Genomic DNA, 24,867 nt, shown 5'->3' with positions numbered 1-24,867 from the left:
ATTGTTCCAGTAAGTGCAGGCTGCTGCTCAGTGAAAGCCGCCTTTTGCTCTTCATAGAATCTGACATAGGATCATGCTTCAGTTCTCATCTACCTCCAATTATTCATCATCCCCTCTTTTTTTGCATCCTACATACATCTCTTATAGAGACAGAGATTGGCTTGACTATCTTCTTTGCATACAGATCTTTCATAAAAATAAAATAGTAGAAATCTGACAAGCTGAGGGAGGCAAGGAGAAGGATATATAAAACAGTGGTCTATTAAAAAGCCTCTCTTACTTTAATAATCAACTCTGCATTAATGGGAAATGTATATATTTATACGCCATATACATGTTGTATATATGTTTTTATACGTGTGTATATATATATGTTTTAAATAGAGATGTAGTTTATATGTTTAACTATCAAAAATGTATATATTACTGTCTTTTTTAAGTCTATGATAATGTTGGATCGAGAATGGATGACAGACTACAGAGAAGGCACACCCACCTAACACAGAGATGCTTCAGAGAAAATAGTTTCAATTTCTCATGTTGTGTTAAGAGACAGGTCCTTTCAAAGACTGTAATAGTACCAAACACCTTTTTGGTGAGTCAAAAATCACAGTTTTCAAATTCTAAGGGTAAACCACAATCCTTACTGGCAAGTACCACTGCATTTCAAAATATTATTTTAAAAAAGTAATTATAAAAAATGTAAGACTATTCAATTTCTTTTTGTCTTTTACTATCACTACTTTAAAAGAGGAAATCTTTATGTTTAGTATACCTCTTTTGAGATAGTACATTCTTTTCTCTCTTGTTTCAGCACTAGCTTAAGCTCTTATTCTGATATTCTGGGAAACCTGCTTTATTTATTTTGATACAGAGTTCAGAGATGCAAAAATACTCTCCTATTTGGAGAAAGTCGATATAGGTGGAACTATGTTTGGAACAATAATCTCAGATTATTGGGCAAAATTATCTATCTGTAAAGTATTTCTTAATCACATATTTATTCCTTTATATCTACCTACTTCGTTACTAATTTTCTATGGTGATGTGAAGTTTTCAACTTGTCAAACTCCTGGTTATTGGAGAGTGGTCATAATTGCTGATCCTCCCAAGCTGTGCTCCTAAGAACTCTGCCTCACTGGAGCTGGGACATCCACTTGCCATGTTAAATCAAGAAATTCAGACTTTAACATTTCATTATGGAAATAATTCAAAGTTGTACTACAATATTCATAAAGCCTTGCTATCCCTGCAGTGTATCTGTATTTTAAATACCATATCAAATCTATTTGACATTACCATATCAGGTTTCTTTTCCTCTAAATTATTTAAATATTTTTTTGTTTGAAAGGTGTTCCCCAAAATAAATAAGGTTAGTAATCAGGCATTAATTATAATCAGTGATCCTATTGAACAAAAAACCCCATCTTACTGGCAAAGGAATATTAGAACAATAGAAAGGTTTTATGAAACCAGAAAAATGTTATGGTACCATTTCTAGTATTATAGGCGATATCAAAAAAGTAAGTTTTTTTTCAAAATACTTTTTGATTTATCATAACAGGAAGATGTTCTCCATTGCTGAAAGAAAAAAGAACTTCTTAGCATTCAGGAAATCATATAGTCACATCTATCTGCAGTGAAAGCTGAAGTCAAGTGAGGCACATGTTTAAAAATATTACATTCAATGAATTATATTCAAGCACAGCAAGTGTCTTTCAGAGGTGAATTAGTAGCCAGCCACAGAGCATGTTTGCATTTCTACAACGTGAGATTACAGGATTACAGGTGAATTTTAAAATCAGAATACCACTTTACAGCTTGCACATCATATCAATAGACCTTTTGATGAAGTTTTAATAAACTCTCTCTACTAAGAAACAGGATTTTCTTAATGGAAAATATGATAATTTTATACAAGATGGACAATAAACTGCTGGTTTGGCATGAAGCACGTGTTTTTGCTTGCTTTTAGCCAAAACAATATTATTTATTCCTAGAATTTTAATGAAACAATGCCTAAAAGCTTCATTTAAGGGTAAGTGAAATAATCAAACAATTTGATGCAGAAATTTTACATATAGCATCTGGGACTCTAAAATAATGATAAAATACCATTAACTCACATATTGAAGAAAATTAAGCCAGAGCTTGTAGGCTTTAAGATTGTCATCAGTGTTGAATCTTAACTTCAGTATTTTTGTTCACCTGTTATTGCACATATTCAACCTTCTTTGGACCCCCCTCCCTGAAATATGAAGACAGACTGTAATTCCTAATATACACTACCAGCCATTAAATCATGTACCTTGACCTACATGATTTTCCTTGTCTTAAGTTGGGACTAATGATTACAGAACTTGTAAACTCTCCTCAGAGCAATTTCTGAGTATAATTCATTGGATAAATGAAAGGATTTCAATAAAATGAAAAATGTTTTTTAAAATTATTCCATGTGCTTCAACCATCAATTGCTGTTTGGAAAATATGCAACTGAAATATGCACTAAGATCAACTTTGGAATTAATGATCCAATATTCTGAACGTGAAAAATGTAATTTATCTAAAAACATGCATACTTATATTCAGTAAACTTACCTTGTACAATTCTAAAAACAAGAAAACATTACAGGAAAAGAGAGAATATTGTTCTTGTAATAATTCCTTCACATAATGCAGAGTGAAAAAAAAATACCTTTCTTATTTAGATAATTAAGCAGTGGTAGTAAGAGGAAATGGAAATAGCACGAAAAAAAGAAATAAATCCTACCCTGAACACCCACTTTAGGTAAAAAACTAAAGTAATTTTTCAACATTAGCAATTTCTTAGATAAAACCTGTTTTCACAATCTTGAAGAGTAACTTTCCCTGGCCTAAGTTTATGACTTTAAAGGTACATTTATTTGGCAAAAAGTCTGGCACAAAACCACCTTTATAATAAATACAAAAAATATATTTCACTAATGGTCAAGCTCCATTTCAACTGAGCAAAGATAATAAATCTAAGCTTGTGCTTACCCCATTTTTTAAATTCTCATTATTGAAACAACCCAGCTGGCATGTCACTTGTACAAATAGTAGAACCGTAATACTTCAGATTAAACTGGTGTGACCAATCAGCTACTTATGAACCACCTGTGCTCGAACTGCAGTAAAAACACAGTTCTCTGAAAAATAATAAATGTCAAGAAAAATAGATCTCTGCAAAGGGGGTTGGGGGTGGGATTTTTTGCCTTTCAATAAGATAAGAGCCCTTTGCAACTCCTTCCATGGGACACACTGGATGCTTCTACCTCTGAACACCAGTGACATTCCTGAACAGCAGCACAGCTCCCTCCGTGCCACCAGCTCCTGCTCCCAACTCAACACGGGTAGGAAATAACAATATGAGACAACACAGGTGGAGTGAGACTGTTGGAGGAGGTGAAACAGGAGTTCAGATCATAATAGAGAAAGGTAGGAGACAAAGAAGAAAAAGGAACAACACAACAGGGAAGTGCTGAAGTCAGCAGTTTATGACATGTTATGGCGTGGTTTTATGGCTGCTAAATTGTGCAAGGTTGGTCACTCCTGATCTCATACTTGCAGTGCATCCTGGGATTAGGTAGGAATGGTAGCTAGAAAAATTTGGACCTTTGTCAGTTCATATGAGTTTCATCTTATCATCTGTGTTCTTTCAGGCAGTGATTTCCCTAATCATGAAGTCATAAACTTTTTAGGAAAGGTTATGCAAGGAGGCCCTAACTAAACTAAATACTTACTTTGAAAATACCAGCCATAAGATTTCAGATAATATAGTACTAAAACTATCTTAAATGTGTTATTGCTTAATTCCAGAGTGTAGCGGCAGATGCATCCTGGCTACATTGCCAATCCAATAAAAAAGAACCCTGTGTTAATATCTGTACTGGTTTAAGGCATTGCTGCTGCCTTTGGTGTTGATTTGTAGAGGTTTTGTCATTTTGCCTTATACTTCTGCATAAGAAACTACTAAAAAAGGGAATCATATACATGTTTAAAATGTGGTTAGTATGTGGTTTGTTAGAACTAGTGTCTAGAGGAATACATTTCTCTCATCTCTTCTCAACCTGTGTTTACAGGAAATAAGAAAATCTAAATCTTAACTAATACTTTAAAACATTTAAATGCAAGATTAATTCCAACTTATATGATGCAAAGCTTTAACTTCTGGCCAACAGTTCAAAATATAAATGAACACCTTATGAACTCAGTTCTGACCTTAGGAGTTTTGAAGATGAAATGCAATGGTGTACTCAGCAATACACATTACACGGTCAAATACTCTCCCCAGAGTGCTGACAGTGGGATCAAAATCACATAGCTCATAAGAAACAGAGTTCTTAAAATTATTTTTGTGCAAATGAAACCATACAGATTAAAAAGAAAAGAAAGAAGAATATTTATAATTTTTAATACCACCAGGACTTCCCCAGAGAACAGCAAGTGCTTAGAAAGCTCAATATATAATACTTAAAAACCCAGCAACAATAAATGGCTTAGGTTGCTTTGTGCTTGTTTTCCCTGTGGATTATGGGTTGTATGTATGTTGACTTGTTAAACAGGCTGAGTACCTTTATGTCTAGACTAACTCAATGTCTTACATCAAAACCCTACCACTAATGGCACCTCATAGCAGCCAACAGTAGCAGAACTGTAAGCTTCCTCGTGATGCCTTTAGAAGTTCCTAGTTATGAAATATCTACAGTTGTATTTGCTGCCATCTCTAGTCCTTGCCCACCTACTCAAATTTTAGATAATCCTGCAAACATATTCATATAGAGATACAATAGAGCCATTCTGTGAGCACCTATACCTGCTAGGGAAACACCTGAAAATCATTATATTTCTGCTTTTGCTTACACTAGTTAACCAAAAATAAAATATATTGACAGAAAATCTTCATGCTCTCTAAACTGACTCCAGTTAATTGGCAAAAATTTGAAACACCAACCAAGGTGTTTCTGAGCTTAGAGATTTAAAACAGCCACACAGAGGAAACAAAAAAAAAAAAAAAAGAAAATTTGCCCTAACCAAGATATTTACATCTTGACTAGGTATGCCTGAACTTACGCTTGGCAATTCCAGCCTCTTTTAGCTCATTGACAAAAAAGTTCTATTCAACAGATTTTGAATCTATGAGTCTCATTAGTGGAACCAGGAAGCTGCCAAGTCCTGAAGCTGGACAAACTTCATAAATTTGTCGTCTGTTGTTGCAAATTGATACTTGGGAGCAGGAATTACATACATACGTGTTCAAACAATCAAAATTGTATTTCTTGTTGACACTTCTATTTGATCCCATGTAATAAGAATCATATCAAAGAGTTAAGTTCTGAAGAAAATTGTTTCTATTTCAAAATTTCACTGTAAAACTGAAAAGCAGGCCTCTTTATACACAGTCTACAAAGGAGAATTACTTATTAAAATTGTATAGCTGATGCATTTGTTAACATTTATTTTAACAGTATATGTGCAAAAATCTGCAAACTATTCATTTTAGATAGGTCTTTTTCTGTCTGAACCATATTTTTTCTGAAACTGCTTACTGCCTATTGAAATATTGGTACTTCTTGCAAAAAATTTACAGATTAATAGGTAGTATTTAGCTTAGGAAAAAGATATTTTATTGCAAAAAAAGCTGTCATGCTGAATATTGTCATATAAAATGACAATAACTGCAGTAGCAGTATTTTTCTATCTGGTTAAGCTGTCAGTCAATTCATAAACACAACATTAGGTACTGTCACCTAAGCAGAAAAGAATAGATTCCGATTCTAAAATTAAACTGTCTTCTGTTTCAAAAGAGTTAAATCTTTACGTAAGACAGTCTTTACTCAGAATCCCAATAAACTGCTCTGCATGTATTCTCATTTCCTGCTTTCCCAGAGAGAAAAAGGTGGAAAACATTTATCCATGTTATATGCTGCAGAGCTAAGACACATAAAACCTTCTTCATACGTACACAGAGCTTGCTTTTTATGTCTCTGTTCAAATCTATATCAAATCTTCCATTTTTCAACAGATTTGAGATATACAGTGAGGAGTAAAAAGGTACCTGTGATGGAGTACTGCAAGTTCTACACTGTAAATAACTAACAAGAAATTTAGTTTCCTTACCTCAGCTTTTCCACCCTTTTAAGTCAGTAAAAATTGAAATGTTAACATTTGTTTTACCTGCATTTTTCCTCTTTGCTCTTTACTTCCTATCACCAAAGCACATTCTGAGATGACTTTGCACCCCATAGAGTCTACAACACCATATTCAACACCACTGAACTGCATCAGATGTCAGCCTAGTGCAGAACAATGCTGTGCTGTCAGAAGCCAACCTGTACAGGTCAAGGTACAGAAGCTCAGGCTCACTTTTTCCTGTGATCTTCAGAAGAGAACAGAATCGCTGTAATACTTTTATTTCATTCTAGTGATTCAGATCACAGCTCAAAACCATAAATAACTGAAAACGTAATGCCAAAGGAATTGAGAACTGCAACTCGTGAACAAGTAGTTCAGATTAGGAATTCCTTGAATCCAAGTCAACATGAAAGGGATTGCATTACTGAACTATGTTCCCCAATAAATATTCTCCAAATTAGCAGTGAAGAAATTAACTGGCTGCATTTACCTATCACATATCACTGGAAAAACTGGCAGTATTTCCAGTTAAATTTTGGTAATAAAAAGTAAAAACTAATTTAATAACTTCGAAATGGTATACTCACCTCATCTAAGTCTTCAATATAAACAATTTTCTCTTCAATACCAATAGGCATTGGTTCACTATGGGGGATCTTCACCTCTTCATACATTTTATTGTTTTCTCTCTGAACTGACTCTGGTAAGAACACCTAAAAAAGTATTACAGGAAAATTAATTGAAAGTATGAAAACAGAAGTGTCATTATGTATAACTTACTTTGAACAATGCTTTATCACTTTCCTTCAAAAAATGAGTCCCAACCAAAAGCAAATCTCACTCATTCATTTTACAGATAGTACTGAACCCCCCAAACAGAAAATAATCAGTTTTACTACTCAGAAAATAGTCCCAAAACCCCAAAAAACATAACTCTGTTTTATTACATTTCAGAATCCATTAGGTCTAGAATTTCATAAAGATTTCATTTTGTTAAAATTCAATTCAAAAGTATCCAAAAGACAGAAAAGTAGTATTTTAAGAATTTTAGTGACCCTAGAAATAAAAGCAAATACATTAGTTGAGAATAAGATTATTTCTTCCAGAGTCAAAATAAAAATAGAATATATCAAAGAGTTTGAAACACCCTGCTTCATACACTGGATTCTGAGAAGGAGAAGACAAAGGAAACAAAGGGAACCCTGCTGCACATTACTCATTGGGAAAGATGTACTGTTCAAGAAGGGTCATGCACCAACATACCTTTGCACCCCCAATGAATGCTGATGTTTTCATAGCTTCAGCTCGGGAATCATAGACATGTGGATAATGAATTTTTTCGAAGCTCATCTCTCTCTGTCTACCTAGGACTGGCATACTTCGAGCATTCAGAAGTGCTAGTTCTCTGTGAGCAGAAAAAAATGCAGTAATTCTACCCATTTCAGGCTGCCATCACAAAAACTGAGCATGGTATATTAAAGTCACAGCAAGAGTTCTAGAAGTCAGAGAAAAAATTTTAGTGTTATTCTCTGGCACCAGTTAGGCCAAATCCTTAAAATACACTGTTCAGATAAAATTCAGAGGCACAATCCAGTAAGTGCAAGGCTTTCCTAAAAGCAGTTTTGACTCTTTTTAAGTAATACAGAAACATGATTTAACAGTTAGGTACCAGTCTCACTATATTTTTCTCAATACAAAATACAACAGCTTATTTGCTCCTTATTCTCTCCCTCCTCTACTCCTCCCACTACCTTCTAGCTGACAACTTGGAAAATAGTACCCATTAATCTTGAGAGAAAAAAAGAAAGATACTTCTGATGGATTTAGTACAGACTTCATAAATCCTAAGCAAGTAGTGAGCGCAAAGGAACTAAGAAAGATAGCCTACCCCACTAATCTGCAATTCCAGCCCACGTAGATGAGATCAAGAAGATTCTCATTAAGCAAATCACTGCTTTCTTTCCTGAAAATTAGGTTTTCATATAAAAAAAAATTCTACGCTTGTAATAAAACGTGACTTGAAGTCAGAATCACCTAATCACCAAAGCAAACTAAAAGAAAATAAACTGTTATGATATATTGAAGTAGCAACTACAACAGAAGCGTTTCTCAACTTTTGGGATTTATTACCTTTGCATCCGCAGCTCTTTGGGATCAAAGCACATTTGTCCTTCTCCAGAAACTTCTCCATCTTCCCCAGCTTGTTTTTCTTTTCTGGCATTTCGTTTTTCCTCCCGACGATATTGTTTCATTAACAACTTTTCTTGTTCAGACTGAATTGTGACTTGACAACCATAATTTGGCTTAGCATTTTCTCCTATAAACTTCTTGCACTGTTCTGCAATATGATAACAGGCATGCATCTCCGTAAGTACTGTACTCCATCTTTTTTCCCCAGTTTCATTCTTTGGGGTTTTGATGTTTAGTTGGGGTTTCATGCTTGTTTTGGGGTTTTGTGTGTGTGTGCGTGAGTGTATTGTGTGTTTAAAAATAGTTGAGCTTTATGTAGACTGTGCAGCAGTAGGCCTCAAGACCTCTAAAAGTACCACCAGGTCATGTCCCAAAGGTAAGCCATTTAAAATAAAAACAACTTCATTCCAAAGCAAGGGGATGGACCAGCAGCAAAAGGAAGAGCATTTTTTCTTTTCTGTATTTATGATAACTTCATCTACAGTGGAAATGCTACTTAGCCTCTTATCGCTGCTCTTAAGACACATGCACCGTTAAGCAGGATGGCATGAAAACAGATTAAACAGGGTGATTTTTTTTTAAACAGCCTCTTCACAGAACAATTAGTGTGTATATGCTAGATAACATGATTGTATTGAAGGCATACTCACAATGCAATTTCCCTGAACAAGTGAGCAAATCTATCCTACTCTATACAGTCACAAGGACTCCTTCCTTTTATGTTGATAAGCAGCAGGATTACCAAGAAGAATCAGAACCACAGAACAATTACAGTAAACAATAAATCTAGGGGAGCAGGGAACCCAAAAAAGCCCAGTTACATTCACCTTTCTGAGATCAGTACTGGCCAGAACCAAAGACGCAAACAAGTCTTTTGGTTACACATACAGGCTGGGAGAGATTTATTTTGTTTTCATTTTAACAATATTGGTGGTTTTAAATGTCATTTTTCAAAATTCTGCAAACAGATTATTAGTTTATATAGGCTTGACTGAATATTAAATACTTAACTCAGTTATGTTTCATATGTACTTCTGCAGCCAAACTCTTGAAGCGAAAGACTTGAAAACCTTTTTTCATCAAATAAACCCACTTGACTGACATTTTGAACAATTTGTGCTGCTTAGTTTTCACCTACAGCAACAGTGAAACTCCTACATCTCACAGCATGCATACTGGATAAGGCAACAATAACCTGTTAAATAGCATTGAAAAAATTCTAATAAACTGTCAAAATGTCCACACTAATACCATCATGTCTGCAGCTTTAACTCTCTCTCTCTCGCATTAAAAGAGGACAATAATGGATGCAATTTCCTGACTAAATTTAATTCAGACTGAACACACCAGGGCAAAGAAATGTTACTTGATTTGTCCGATAAGCACAACAATCACCTTTACTGCCACAGAAGGAAATTACATAAGAAATAGTCAAATAATACAGCATGGTATAAAAATGCAGTACATGTACAGTTACTTGACTTGTGCTTATTTTTTAAAGGCACAAATTACTCACAGTTGACTACATTTCTGACAGAAATCATTCCCTTCCCCAAATGAAATTTTGGTAAGATAAGACTTCAATCCCCATAAAAAATACCATTTTGATCAATTAAAAAGAAAAAAAAAACCTTATTAAAATTAATAGACTGAACTCAGGACAGAGCACCTTCAATCTCAGAGAAGATACCCTGAATATCACTGACTTTTTTACCACAGAGAAAGAAGGGTTCTCTCATCAGTGAAAAAAAGCATAAAATCAGTTATGCTTTTCTATTGTCTGAAAAACATAACACTGAAAATATTACTGTGATAGGTTTTACTCATGGCATAATGAAAAAGCTTCCAAAATACTATTTCTGCTAAGTGAACAGAAAATACTCCTGTAACTAAAATCTGTACATAGGAGAAAAATATAATAATTCCATTTCTATTGAATGTATTTTTAATTTTTTATTATTTGATTACCTAAGAAGAGAAAACTATCAGGACACAAAGCCTTGTCTAGCAAGACATTCCTCTTTGAAATCACAAACAGGTAAAACTAACAGTTGCTCTGATGAATTTAGACTAACCATTAGCACAGCATGAGATGAATTTCTAAACACTTGCTTATATAACATTTCATTGAAGACGAACATTAAAGAGGGATCATTTACATTTTAAAATTATTGAGAAGATACATAAGTCCACCATTTCTAGCTCTATTCACATTTTTCTAACTCCATTTGCAGTGAATGTGCAATGGGCTGCATGCTGCTATGTCCATGTAAGATTTATCCTAAGTCACACCGTATATGCAATCAGATTTATTTTTGTCAGAGAAGAAAGTAATAAGGCTTGTTTTACAACAGAAATATGTAAAACATATTTTAAAATAATTACTCAGTGCAGACAAATTAACTTATAAAAGCAAAAATCAACAGTACAAAACCTGAATCTCTTTTTTCCCCTCTCGCTTTTTCATGCTTAAGCTTGACTTTATTATTTTCAGGAGTGCTTGTTACTGTGCTTTTCTTCCCCAAGGCCTACATTAGATGATAGTAGAGAGTATTAGATATTAGAGAGTAGAGTATTAGATGAAGTAGAGAGGAAGCAGGAAAGCAAATGAGGAGTAATAGAAGATCAGATTATTGCCAGAGTAATCCATTAAAACAGGAAAAGTGCAACTATTAATACATTCAAAATCTGCACATGCCCATAGGCAGTTGAAAACTAAATAAATATATACAATCTGTATTTGTTTCTTCTGTATAATCAGACTACCATTTCTTTAAATCCAGAAATACATTCCCCCACTGTCTCCTGGGATTTTTTTGCTTGCTTTTTAAATATACACGGATAATACTACAGCTGGAAATAGAGATGTTAGAAAACTACTTTTTATCTGATTTGGAACAAAAATTTTGTAGTCACTTACCTTGCAGAGCCTGGAACCTGCTATCATTTGGACAAGTCGAAGATCTTCCCAGAATCAGAGATCTGTTCTGTAGGAGTTTCTCTATGAGTTCAAAACCTTCAGGGCCTAGCAGTTCAAATAACTACAAAGAAAATAAAATCATAAGACATTATCCAAAGGTACATAAATTTATAAATAGGACTGCAACATTTCCATCCTTGGTAACATCATTTCTGTTGACAATGACAAATATTTAACAAATTAATGAATTTCAACTCCTACTAATTCAACCCAAAGGGTATAATTTCTAATACCAGGTTCTCTACTACAAAAAATCTGTGAATTTTGTCTATTAAGTAACTCACTTTCTCTTGGAGATTCTTGTATAAAATTTAACTCTTCTCAAGACTAAACTTTACATGTTTTCATGGTTATTTATATATGCTCTAAATTTACTTCTCCATAATCTATGCAGATGAATCAAGAGAACCAATGCTTTCTCATGAAAGTCAGATATGTAGGAAGTTATTCCCTTTACAGTCAACACGAGATGTAGCCTACTGCATTTTCACAGTCTCATCCTACAAAAAAAATTAAATAGCATAGATGTGCAGTGCAGCTGGCATATGAAGAAACAGTTAAGATGACACTGGTATTGACTTTAGACTATAGTACTTGTACATATAATCCTGCATGTAAGTCGAACACATAATGTAAGTGATGTACACCAGAAGAGAATTCTGTACCAGTAAGTGATACTTTGGCCCAATGATTTTCTTACTCAAATGATTCTCTTGTAGCAGGTCAGATAAACACAGTTCCCTATTTAAAGTTCCATTTTCCACATAATGCTAGGTTTTAATGGAAAAAACCTAGCCAAAACATTAAAAGCACTGTTGGGGTTTTTAGGAGTTCTCCTGGGGCTTTTTTTCTGTTAAAGGAATTTTCCCAGTATGTGGCGCTAGGGGGACAAATTGCTGGGTACTTCAAAAAAACAAAAGAGCTAGCCACTGTGGTGGGATGCATCTGGCTACCCTTTTGTTTCAGCTAGGTGTGGGGACAGTCACTCCCCGGCGTTTGGATGGAGAGGGAGGCTGCTTTCTTCAGCTGCTTTTTTTCCTTCTGCCAGAGAAACCCCGGGATCCCAAGCCCACCTTTCCCTGCCCTGCTGGGAGCTGGGCTGTGGCCGCCCTGCCCCTCACTGTTGCTTGGAGCCTTCGCTACGTTGTAGCCGTGCTCGCCCTGCCTGCCCAGGCCTCCGGGGGGTTCCCACCGCAGGTCTGCAGTTTGGATACACCTCGTCTGCCACCCGGGATTTGTGCTCGTCCCTGCTGTTCCAGCCTGCTGTTCCCGAGGGTCCAGCCGGACACCGGGATCGGCTGCCCAGGGGTTTGTGAAGCCTTTGTCCCATCCCTTCCCGGGATCCCAGGCCGCCATTGCCGCGTGCTCCCCGAGCTCGCTCCGGAGCGCCCCCTGCAGCCGCGGGGGAACCATCGCACCTGCCCTGCTCACCGGGAGCCGCCAGCGCCCCTGCCGGCTGCGAGCGGAACTGCACCCGAGGGGAAAGGGCCCGACAGCCGAGAAGGCTGGCACTGGGTTTGGGATTGTTTGCTGTTACTGCCATGGTTATTGCTGTTTGTTTGACTGGTTATACACATATAGATATATAATAGTAAAGAACTGTTATTCCTATTTCCCATATCTTTGCCTAAAAGCCCCTTGATTTCAAAATTATAATAACTCAGAGGGAAGGGGGGGTCACATTTGCCATTCCAAGGGAGGCTCCTGCCTTCCTTAGTAGACATCTGTCTTTCAAACCAAGACAAGCACTTTCATGCCTGTCTTATCTATAATTATTTTGTCAAAAATCAAAGCATTACAGTAAGCAGCAAGTTACTAAAAACCCATTCTTGATTTTTAATACTGCTCAAAACAATTTTTCTCAATTTTTTTCAATTTCCAAAAAGGAAAAAGGGCAGTTTCTCCTTAGTGCTTTTTGAATTTGCTGCTAATATTAGCCACATAACTTCAGAAATCAGGTAGGAATACAAGATGTAATGTACTTTGATGTGCTATTCTGTGAAAGAGTAAGGCTTTGGCACTGTAGGATTCAAGTATTTCTGTTCTAACTATAAAAGGAGAGAGAGGTCTCTCACTGTCCTGTACTTAATTTGCCAACTCCTTAACAAAGAATCTTTCTGTGGTTCTCTATGACTACTGCCCTCTGGGAATACCTTGAAATAACTTTATGTTGCCTCTTCATATATTTGAAAAATTCTGAACAGTGCCAATGGTGTCAAATCAATGATCCCATTTTTTTTCAGGCCAATTTGTACTTCATAATACAAGCTGTCATTTAAAAATAAGGGAGGGGGAAAAAAAAAAAGTGTTACTCCTGGACCTCAGGGGTTTCTAGGAAAACATAAGGTTTGTGTAAATTAGTGCAGTGATGGTGCAGTTTGAAAAGACCATGAACTAGCAGCCAAAATGTATAAAGTCTTGTATTTCTTTCATTAGAGTAACCATGATGGCAAACTGGAGAAGCATTCTCCAGAAAAAGTAAAATAAGAGAATACAGTAAATGTGGTCAAATAGAAGATTCTCAAAATTAACAAACTACAAAAATATAGAGCAGGGAAACTGCTGGTTAGACATCAATTCTGCCGTCAGGGATCTCAAGCTATGATGGATTTCCCTTTATCCAGCCTTTGCTAGCACTGATCATTAGTTCTCCTATTTTGCATAGCTATTTACTGTCACTTTACAGCCACATTTTAACTAATATTATCGAAAGCCATAAGATGACCTTGTTTTTACATTTCAAAAGAAAGTGGCCATTTAGTATTGGTAAATTTGAGTAGGTATTTTCCAGGGGCAAATGCTTAAGGCAGGGAGGGAAAAATAATCACAAAAGCAAAAAGAAAAGACATGTTTTTGAAATAGCTTAAATGTATAAAGAACTGAACACAAACTTGTCTTGACTTTGCTAATGATTTGTTGACTGGGGCATACCAGCAACACACGGAAATTAAATTCTTTCAATTCAACCAGATCTGGGCTCAAACACTAATTTCTCATCAAGGCAGCAGATACAATGTAAGCACATTCAGACTTAGCATGCTGCTCCCCGCAAACCCCCAAACTCAAACTCACACCACCGCTCCATCACCATCAGAAGACAAATAACACACTAGCCCTAAAATATCCAATGTAGATATCTATCTCTGTACAGGACTCCAAAACATCTCTCTCACTGGAAGTTGTTAAGAACAATCTAGAAAAGCATCAGTCAGAAAAGATGGGGTTTGCTGGGGAAATAGATAACATAGGTTTTTTTTTTTTGAACGGGATAATATTTTTCCCCTCCTGTTTTCCCAATATATTCTGAAACAAAACCCATCTGTTTTAAAGCTACTTCACCCAGTTAGAACAGCAGAACCTCACAAAGAAGCAGCAATGTTACACAATGCATTCTACTTCATGGTCAGAGACCATGAAGCAAAAACTCCATCCCCAAGGAGCTGGGGGCTCAATGGAAGAGCACCCAGGTGAAATTGCACATCCTGCTCTCCAGACATCCTACCAGTCAGAGAGAGCCAAACCCATAAAATTCTACACACCAGACTCTGCAACACCTGTGTGGTGAAAGTCACTCCATTTTGCCTTTTTGATGAGTGGACAGATATTCATTTGCTACCAGCAGTTTGAGAACTGTCTAGGTCACCTAATTAATCTTGCTGCTGTCTGAATAGGAAGGAGGCTTTCAGGACATTTTAAATAGCTAGGACAGACTAAGCTCATTGCTCAAGAATGAGAGGGAAAAGCAAAAGAATATAGAAGACCAGAAGCAAGGACCTGTTCTTATTGACAAGATGTCTGCCATGCTCACCAGAAGCCTGCCAGAGCTCATGGGTGGAAAACAACCATTGAGAGCTAAACCAAGACAAGTAGAAGAGAGATAGACAGTAAGTTAAAGACCAAGATCTGTCACCACCTACCATTGATGGCAGGAATAGTGACATTGCTAGAAAAATTTGCAAAGACCAGAAATAACTAAACTTGAGGCCTTGCAACACCAAAATATTATTAATATTTTTTCATACTGTAGGAGTAATCCAATGCTTCCCAATTAAGGTATTAATAAATATCACAGAATACTGCTTTTTCAAAGTACAATTCTTTACCTCATCGTTTCTTGAGACTTATGAAAACACATCCATGCAGGAGGCTTATTAGTAACAAAATCAGAGTGGGATAATGAGAAGTAAAATAAGCCCTTAAAAACACCTTCCTCCCACCCCTCCCTCCTTCCCAGCTCTCCCTTCTTCCCCAGCGGCGCAGGGAGACAGGGAATGGGAATTATGGTCAGTTCATCACCTGTGGCTTCTTCCACTGCTCAGGGAGAGGAGTCCTTCCCCTGCTGCACTATGGGGTCTCTCCAAGGGGAGACAGTTCCCCATGAACTTCTCCAAAGTGGGTCCATCCTACAGGTAACAGTCCACCTCAAACTGCTGCAGCATGGGTTACTCTTCCATGGGGTGCAGTCCTTCAAGGAGAGGCTGCTCTGGCCTGGGTTCCCCACAGGGTCACAAGTTCCACCAGGAAACCTGCTCCAGCATGGGCTTCTCTCTCCACGGGTCTGCAGGTCCCTGCCAGGAGTTTAACTGCATGGTAACTTTTCATCTTCTTAAATATGTCATCACAGAGGCTTTACCACTGTTTCTAACTGGCCAGGCCTTGATCAGCAGCACATCCATCTTTGGAGCTGCCAGGGATTGGCTCTGCCGGACATGGGAGAAGCTTCTAGGACTTTCTCACAGAAGCCACCCTTGTAGCACCCCCCGCTACGAAGACTTGGCCATGCAAACCCAATCCGTCAGGGTGGGTGCTAGCATTTCAGATTTGGTATGTTATTATATATTCTGGCCTGAAAAATCAACACCCAAGACCCTGAGAGCAGGCAAAGGAATCTGGTGAATGTTCACAGTTGACTTTCTATTAAGTTATAATGAGATAAATTAGACAGTGGTCAACAGATGGAGAGGCTGTGTGTCAATCAGCAGTTTCTTGAATCCCAGCCAAATTATCATGCTTCTTGAAGTCAGTAACAGATTGTGCCCAAAAGGCAACCCTGACTGCCTCCGATAAAAAGGTCCCACATGACTTCAGCTACTACTCCATAACCATAAAAACATAGATGAGTGAGATATATGGTCACTCATACTTGTTTGAGTGATTTTTACATTTCATTTTATGTGCTTAATATCTGGAAGAAAGTGTACTGAGTAATCAGGGTAAGAACAAAAGGACAAGATGTGTCATATTGCATTAGAAAGGGTGAGGCAAGGTCCCCATGTAAATGATTTCTCCTGAATATATGCTAGCTCTATGGAAAAGGAAAGGAGGCAGACAAAAGTCTTAAATATAGACAGCAGTCTATCTGCTAGAGCAGTTACCAGAAAGAAGCTGAACCCCAATGAGACACATGACATAGCGAATTTTTTCAAGTAAGGCTCAGCTGTAAAAAAGTACATCTTTATGTTCAAGACTGGAACAAGATTTTACTCTGAATGTCAAATAGCTACTACTCTCTTTTCAATTCTATAAAGTGTAATTTACAAGGAGCTTTGGAGGTTCTCAGATATGAGGCGTGGAAGTGTGAGTAATACGTTGACATCATAAACTATTGGCCATCACAAGGGCATTTTCTTGATTTCTACACCTTCCTTGAGGTAGGAAAGACCCCTATAAATCTCAGAAAATATTTTGTTTTACAAGTGCACACAAAAATAGACTATGAACAGTCCTTGTACCTTGCTTGAGTCTTAGTACTGTTCTACAGCAGTAAATGAAACAGAAACCCAAATTCAGCCAACCAGTGGTTGTTCTCTGTATCTATTTACTTTCATAGCCTAACAGCTGGTCTTGGTTACAGAGTCCCACCTACACAATTAATTGCTATCCCTGCACTTTGTAGCTTGTCTGCAGATGGTATTGCTTTACAAGGCACAGTTTTCAAACAGCTGTGGAAGAATCATCACCATAGCATGATCTCAAGTTTCTTCTGTCTAGTAGCTCTGAAGCAACTGAAATGATTGCTTCATTTAAAAAATTATAGTGTTAATAGAATATTTTCCTTGTCTGAATATAGTACCTAGAATACTGCTTTAAAAGATTCAGTAACAAAAACATGGACATTGAAGATAGAGGGAGTTTTTTTTAATATGAAAAATTCATCACAAACTTCATGGATATAGTATATACACTGACTGCTAATTACTACTGTGCTGAAACGTAAGAGACTATCACCACTTCTAACAACCACAGACTATAGAAGAACACTTGGTTTAAAACCAAATCTCAGATGTGTTGTCTTTTCATGTTTCTTACAGGTTGATTAAAATGAGACAAGCCACATTAAGCATGATTTCTTACCACTGTTATTAATAACAGGCATCAGGTGTATGAGAAAGAAATTCAGCTCTCGGATCTGCTTTTCTTTTTTTAAAACCTGGCTTTTTTGAATAAAACACCCATTACATTAAGTTCGTCTTCCAACTCTACAAACCACCTAGGAGACTCAGCAGGGTCTAAGCAAGCTCAGCTTAACTGCACTGGTCTCACAACAAACAGAACAGTGACCAGACACTTCAAGCCCTCTTAAGACAAGTTGTTGATAACCTATATGTATGCACAATGCTTTTCTGATGGCTATTCCTTGATACAAGGGCTGGAGGACTCTCATATTGCAATCCCACTGATCACAGGGATCAGATAAGGCAGAACAAGCAAACATTCTAAGGGAACAAGGAGCACCTAGCTCTCAGGCAGCGTCCAGTGGAATCAAACACCACCTTCAAGATGATGAATGAGAAGTTACTCCTTCTTATTAGAGAGATCTTAAAGTTACCTCTGTGAATTAGTTAGCTTTGAATTTTTGGATTTTAATATCAGTTGGCAATTAGAAGAAAATAATTAACTAAATAAAAATTTAGGAATAGGCAGATTAAAAAAAGCAGCAAAATTTCAGGAATTCCCTCAACAAAAACTTTGAATTTTACTTACACAGTAGAAGAAGGCTGAGTAAGGAAGCTGATGGGAAAGTTTTCATATAACATTGTCTTTGGGAAAGACATTTCCACAAAGATAATGAAGTTATAACAAATTCTTACTCAATATTCAACTTTTGTTTATTTTTCTCATTACTGCATTTGCAGTACAACAGAAACTGCTGGAAATCTGGTCTTCAGTATGGGACACATTTTTGGTCCAGGAGCACAAGTATAATAAAGACATGGCCAATTACTCTTTTTAATACCATCTCTCCTCAGCATATTGGGATTGTCCTCTATTTTTATGTATTTCTGTATGCACAGATGACTATATAATTTTACTCCAACTAGTATTTACACTAGTAAAAATACATGAATCACAGCAAGGAAAACTCCAAAAATAGTATTAAAACATGAAAATAAATGTCCTAGAAGACTCAGCCTACAGGTACAAGGCTTCTTTTAAATCAAATGGAACTCTATAGTTAAAACACTGACATTTATCAGTTACAGGAAGCAAAAAATATTTTTCTTATAACAACATTTAAAAAAACAGAGTATCAGATTGAAAGCGTATGCAAATATTGTTTACTAGGCCTAAACCAATTTATTTGATTATCAGTTTTGATTACAGATAATTCTTTACTATTTGTCTTATAATAAAAAAAAGCACAGTCTGTCACAGCATTAACTCGAATTTGATGAAAATCTTCCTCCAGCTCCTTGTGCAAATCCATACTAAAACTACCTACCATATCTGAAAAAGAGATAAGCACAAAATCACAAATCTTAGCAAATTTTCCCAGTATTTTTATGTGAAAATAAGTAGACTGGAGGGATCATTGCCACCATCATCCGTGTTTTAACAGCGACTAATTAGAAACTTAGACAGATGCACTTACTTCAAAATTTCAAATACATTGCTACAAGGCAACTTCCACCAGCTTATTTAGCCTGAAAACTTCAGCAATTAGAAATAATGTCAAACAGCAGCTACAAACAGCAGATTACTGACTTACCTTATGAAAAGGAAACCCTGAAGACAAATTTAAATATAGAAATCCTCACTGTTATATGATTCCTTAAACTAGTATTTATCTTCAGAAGTATTCTGGGATAAGCTGTAAATGATTTTTGACATTAAAAAAAAGTCCTGAAACTAGATAATCACTGCACTTGCAACTTTTCTTACCTGTAGATACAAGGGCAAGGAATTCTGACTTTACCCAGCAGAAAACATACATTTATAGAAGTGTTTTCTGTATCAGAATCAATTTGATTTTTTTTTCAGGGATGAGGATTTAAGAAGCTTCTAAAATGGCAGTGGTTGGCACAGAATTCTATTCTGCAAAAGACAAAAACCTGCAGGTTTCCTCAAAGGACAGCAATTCCCAAACCTGCCCATTTTAGAAGGAGGACTTGGCTGAGTATGGATCTGCTATCCCAATGTGTACTGACAGAGTAAAACAAAATACGAGCAAGTCAACAAGGAGTTGGTTTATGTTGCTTAACAGAGGTGAATGACGAAGAGTAGCAAGGGACCCTAATACTGGAAGCTAGTTTTATCCCAGTTAGGATAGGCAAGTCAGAATTTTAATATCCTGTGCTGGACCCAGGGAAATGGACTATGACCACCAACCCCAGGCTGTGAAATCCAGCACTCTGGGCAGACATACACATGAGTGGGTGAGAAGAAAACAAGGCAAGCTTTGCCCTGAAACAGCCTTTTATATTGTTTTATGAGTGTACAGAAAAAAAAATTCAAAAGAGTTTCAGCAGACGGAAGATTATTTTAAAGCCTAGCTTTCCAAGAAAACCAGGCCTAACACATCACTGTGCATTTAGCAGTGTGTGAACTAACAAGTGTTAAGGCTCTTCAGTAACTTCCAGTTTTGACAGAGACAGAAGTGCTCAGGGCCAGTAGTGAAGACAGATTTGAATGACTGGTCTTTGTGCCTCCTGCCCTTATTCCCTGGGAGGCTGCAGCAGGAGCACAGTAGCACTGGCATGCACCAGTGAGCACCAGCACAGCACCCGCACAAACCCTCACTCAGCCAGCAAAGCTGCAGCCAGCGCTCGTGCTGCGGCAGGCACGGCGTAACAGAAACCAGGCAACACCGAGCCCTGCAGGAAACCCGGCCCTGCCACTTCCACAGCTCAAGCAGCTGTGCGCTTGGGATCTCTTTGTGGGGTTTTTTCCCTTCCCGCCTTCCATAAAATGATTTGGAGGAAAGTGATTTTGTGCCTAGTTAATAAGGGAACCTTAATGTTTCAGGTGCCATCTGACTGTATTTCTTGCAGAACTTGTATTTCCTTACGTCTCCATGAGGATGTGAGAAGAACTCAGCATCAAAGAAAATAGAAAAGGGAAAATTTTCATCAGCTACAGACTGGCTTTCTCTAAAAAAAGATCTCATTAAGTTTAATAATATTGAAACTGATTCAAAAGGTATCATTAATAGATCAAGCCTCATGCCAGCTCAAAGATGCAACACGCTTTCTCTCAGTACAAAACTGAAGTAAAGAATTGACAGGAAAGAGGAACAGCTACTGACAGGAAGGACAGTGAACAGCTCTCAGCACTGGGATTAAGCCTACCATTTCTTGGCTCTCTCTGTGGCTTTTTCATCATTTCTTAAGTTACATCCCTGAAAACCAGCACTCAAATGCCATTCAATTGGGGTTTTTTATGAAGGGAGACAGCATGGTTCTGTTTTCACAAAAAGACAGTTTCCTATCGTCTGTGGGGTTTCAACAGTCCTTGGAAAACAACAAAGCTGTATACTTCTGGATTTAAAAAAAAGAAGTCTACAGCTAAAAAAACAGGAAAAATGTTTCAAAAATAAGGATTATTTTCTCTACATGAAAGGGGAGCACATAAGCTCTGTGGTCAAGAATAATGAGACCCAAGCTTTGTATTGTCTGAATATAAAACTCTTGGTAATTTTAATAAAATTACAAAGAAAATATGAGCTTGAAAAGCCAGTCTCATGCCAAGTTAGAAGCTTTGATGATAAGATAAAGATAAAACACAACAGGGGTGATCCTCATATGCCTGTACTTTCCCTAAATGGATACTGCTTTTATGAACTAGGCAATGGGGAATAAGCTTTGTGATATGCTAATTTTTTAGGGCTAGAAAGTCATTATACTGAACAAAGGGAAGTGCCACTTTGACACTTAAAACCAAACATGTTTTATGAGACAAGTTGCTTTGACATTGAAATATCATATGCCATGCAAGGGTACACACACACAAAACTAAAAGCTAATGTCATAATTTCATGGTACCTTAAGAAAAATGAAGATTAAGGTACATCAATATATTATTATATGCAGAGTTTTCATGTGCTGTAGCATATACATAGCAATGAACATTTAAATTATCTGGTTTTAAGTCAAAATGAATGTTGAAGTGTAGCTTTTGGAAATGTTCTCTCAAAGGAGCCTCACAACAAGAGCTATTCCACTTCCTTATTGATTTTAACTGCAAAATAATTATAAGAACAGTTTGAATTTTCTGCTATGTATCCATATCTATAGTAAACTTGTGTGTGAATAGTTACTAAGAGACAAAACTAACAAATTAGTGAACAGTTACATGAAAGTAATACAATTGCAATAGAAATTTAGTCTGACCTCAGGAATGTTCCTTGGCTAAAGTCTAAATTGTCCAAAGATGAAAGAGAAGCCACTGTGCTTTCAGAGAGGTTTAAAGATAAAATTCTGGATGAGTTCAGGAAGAACATAGACAAATAAGGACAGAATAGAAAGTATTAAAAATTACTATTTAAAAAAAATGCCTTGGCTATGAGCACTTCCTCTTCTTCATTATGTTTCAGATACTTGAAAGAACTACCACATGTTGCTCTTCTATGTTTTGTCATAAGCCTCTTATCTCTCATACATAAGCTAGAGATTCATAACCATTTGTAAACATTCAGACAAGGATCCTGGATAAGTTATAACTTATAACTAACTTTACAATCGTGGGTAGATTAGTAACAACCACTATAAGGGCTGGCTGAAGAGTTTTCCAGGAGCAAATGATGAACATTTCTGGAAGTCAGATAAGTACATCCACCTCTTTCCAAAAATAAGCCATTTATAACTTTTGAAGTGCCTTATATGATTTTCAGATAACATTTTAACTATCACTTCAGACTTTGTTCAATACTGCAAAACCAAGGTATCCAGTGAACTGTGGTTCAATAATTATGAAAAAATAGTATCAGCAGCAGAAAGCAGATAACAGATACAGGGACATATCAACACAACCTGTGAAAACTTACATGACTAAAGAGCACTAGTAGTCTAGACATGGCCTACATAAAATAGGCTATTGAATATTTATTGAAAAAATACTAATCAGCTTCTGATTTTCAGTGGCTGTTTAAAGCCCTTACAGGCAACTGAATAGTCATTTCCAAATGGAGCAATTAGGTATCTTACAGCATCCTGAAGAAACTCACAAGCAGTAAACAATTGCTCTGTGTTTAACAGTTCTGAGAGTTTATTCTCATGCACATTTTTTTGGTTACTGCAAAAGTTGTGCTAGAACTGGAAACCAACTTCCCTGGAATATGAAAGTTAACGGAAACTCGTGGTGAGATTGTTCCTTGCTAAGATGAACAGACAATATTCATGGAATGTTTGTTTTATGCTGACAGTCTGTTGCCCCCTCCCTCCCTCCTTCCTTCTGAGTGCCTTTTCCTGCAAACCACAGTCCACTGATGCACTCCTCCCACAGTAAGTATTGTTTGTATTACTGCCACTTCTTTGCATCAAACCAGATCGGCAATTATTTGTTTCATATTTCATTTCCTCAGTTTTCAATGCTTTATTTCACATGCTACCTTCTATACGATGGACCTCCTGTGAACCCTTTTCCAATTATTTCAGCACCTTCTATATATAGTAATGACGAAGTCATCTCCTGAAACTGCTTTCTCTATCAGTAAGCATTCTATATTAACACATTCTCCACTTAATATCAATGAAAAAATGTAGTTGTAATACTGAAAGTATCTGGCAGTGCTTACAATGAAGACCTTTAAAGTCTTTACAATGAGATATAAACATACAAATGTTGATGTCTTTAAATTATGTTCAGTCACAATAAAATTGTGGTTCTGGCTTTTGGGGGCTTTTAATGTAAATATCTACAGAGCTGGATGAATATTTTTAGTTTTCAGCATCTGCATTTTTTTAAAGAATGATAATTTAAGTAGCATGTCAAGTTATTTAACATTTAATTTGATTACTTAGAGCAAGGAGAGTCAGTAGACACTTCATTCTAGAATTTCACTTGCAAATTCCACTCAGCTCATTTCCACAGTTTTGTTTTTTCCTCTAATGAGCTTAACATGAGTACAGAAAGGTTTAGTCATGACTTCTACATGATAAAATCAAGTACCACAATTTTTTGCCATTCTTACAGGTAGCGTCCAGAAATCTAATCTTCACAAAAAGAGGTCTTCAAAAAACATTGCTGAGTAATACAAGAAAGTAATATATAATTATCTATACAATATGAAGCATTCATACTATATTTAATAAAAGTAATAGTACAAGTAATATAAGATGCTGAAGCATGGATGATTTTGTTGCATTTCTGAAGAGTTCATGCCTAGATCCAGCACAGCATTAACATGCTAATTTAGAGGTCTAGAGAACTTCTGCAACATGACAAAAATATACATGTGAGACATTCAGTTTTGACATCAAATATCTAAGATTTTCCCTGTATTAATGTATATTTGAAAGCTATTTCACATAATCTTTTCTATTTCCATAATAAATACAATACTCATTAAAAAAATTGTTTATGCTCTATACCAAGCTGTTTAGGCAAAGTTTTTTTACAGCCCTCCCAAATCTATTTTGCTTTTTAAATAAAAACTTGCTGTATGGCTCTTCTGTGTTCACACGAGTATTCAATGTTTGTTCACTGGTTTATGTAGTTATTTCTACATCTGCTTAGATCAGGTTTTCAAGACTATTTTATTAACAGTGTAAAATTCGGCAGATCAACTACTCTGTATCATTTTAACTAGTTTAACCAGTCATTGTGTAACCAGATACCCAGTTCCTCTGTGGGAAAGTCTCATAAAAATGCCACAGCACCATAACATCTTCTAAGTGGCAAAATTTTCCCAAGCACCGTAGAAATACATGTTAGTGCAATCCTATTTTGTAACAGGGCTATTTTGTTGGCTGTGGGTGTAAAATAACAGCTATATATGGTTCAGAAATCACCTCTGTAAAATATGTTAAAATATAAGCACAGACTAGGACAGGTAGTAAAAAAACCAACCTTTTGAAATCAAGGAAAAGATCTTCAACTGATTTTAATGATGCTCCTATTTATCCCAGAGGTTCTGCCTTTGCGCTTACACACAAATAATTATTATTTAAAAATATATTAAATTTTCCTATTTCTTACACTTTGGACAACCACATCAGCCATTTCACCACCAACTTCAGTTTCTGGCCAATTTAATTTTCTCATTCCCTAAAAAACTGTAGTGTTTACTTATGCATCAGTACATAACCCTATTTATTACATTTCAA

At 36.4% G+C, this 24,867-nt stretch overlaps 1 protein-coding gene across 4 annotated transcripts in view; it reads right to left on the bottom strand.

Annotated features, from left to right (window-relative positions):
• The window catches only part of ASCC3 (activating signal cointegrator 1 complex subunit 3), a 253,611-nt gene that overhangs the window by 200,257 nt on the left and 28,487 nt on the right, over window positions 1–24,867 (bottom strand). For all 4 annotated transcript variants that reach the window (XM_082276623.1, XM_082276626.1, XM_082276624.1 and 1 more), the window contains exons 5-8: window positions 11,264–11,384; window positions 8,284–8,491; window positions 7,417–7,558; window positions 6,741–6,866 (exon numbers count right to left, since the gene is read on the bottom strand). In XM_082276623.1, coding sequence (XP_082132749.1) covers window positions 6,741–6,866; window positions 7,417–7,558; window positions 8,284–8,491; window positions 11,264–11,384 — 597 coding nt within the window. The remainder of the gene's footprint in view (window positions 1–6,740; window positions 6,867–7,416; window positions 7,559–8,283; window positions 8,492–11,263; window positions 11,385–24,867) is intronic.

The sequence above is a fragment of the Coloeus monedula genome, assembly GCF_965178545.1.
Source record: "Coloeus monedula genome assembly, chromosome: 2".
Taxonomy (NCBI): Eukaryota; Metazoa; Chordata; class Aves; order Passeriformes; family Corvidae; genus Coloeus; species Coloeus monedula.
Note: the sequence above shows the minus strand (reverse complement) of the source record. Positions and strands in the feature narration are given on the sequence as shown.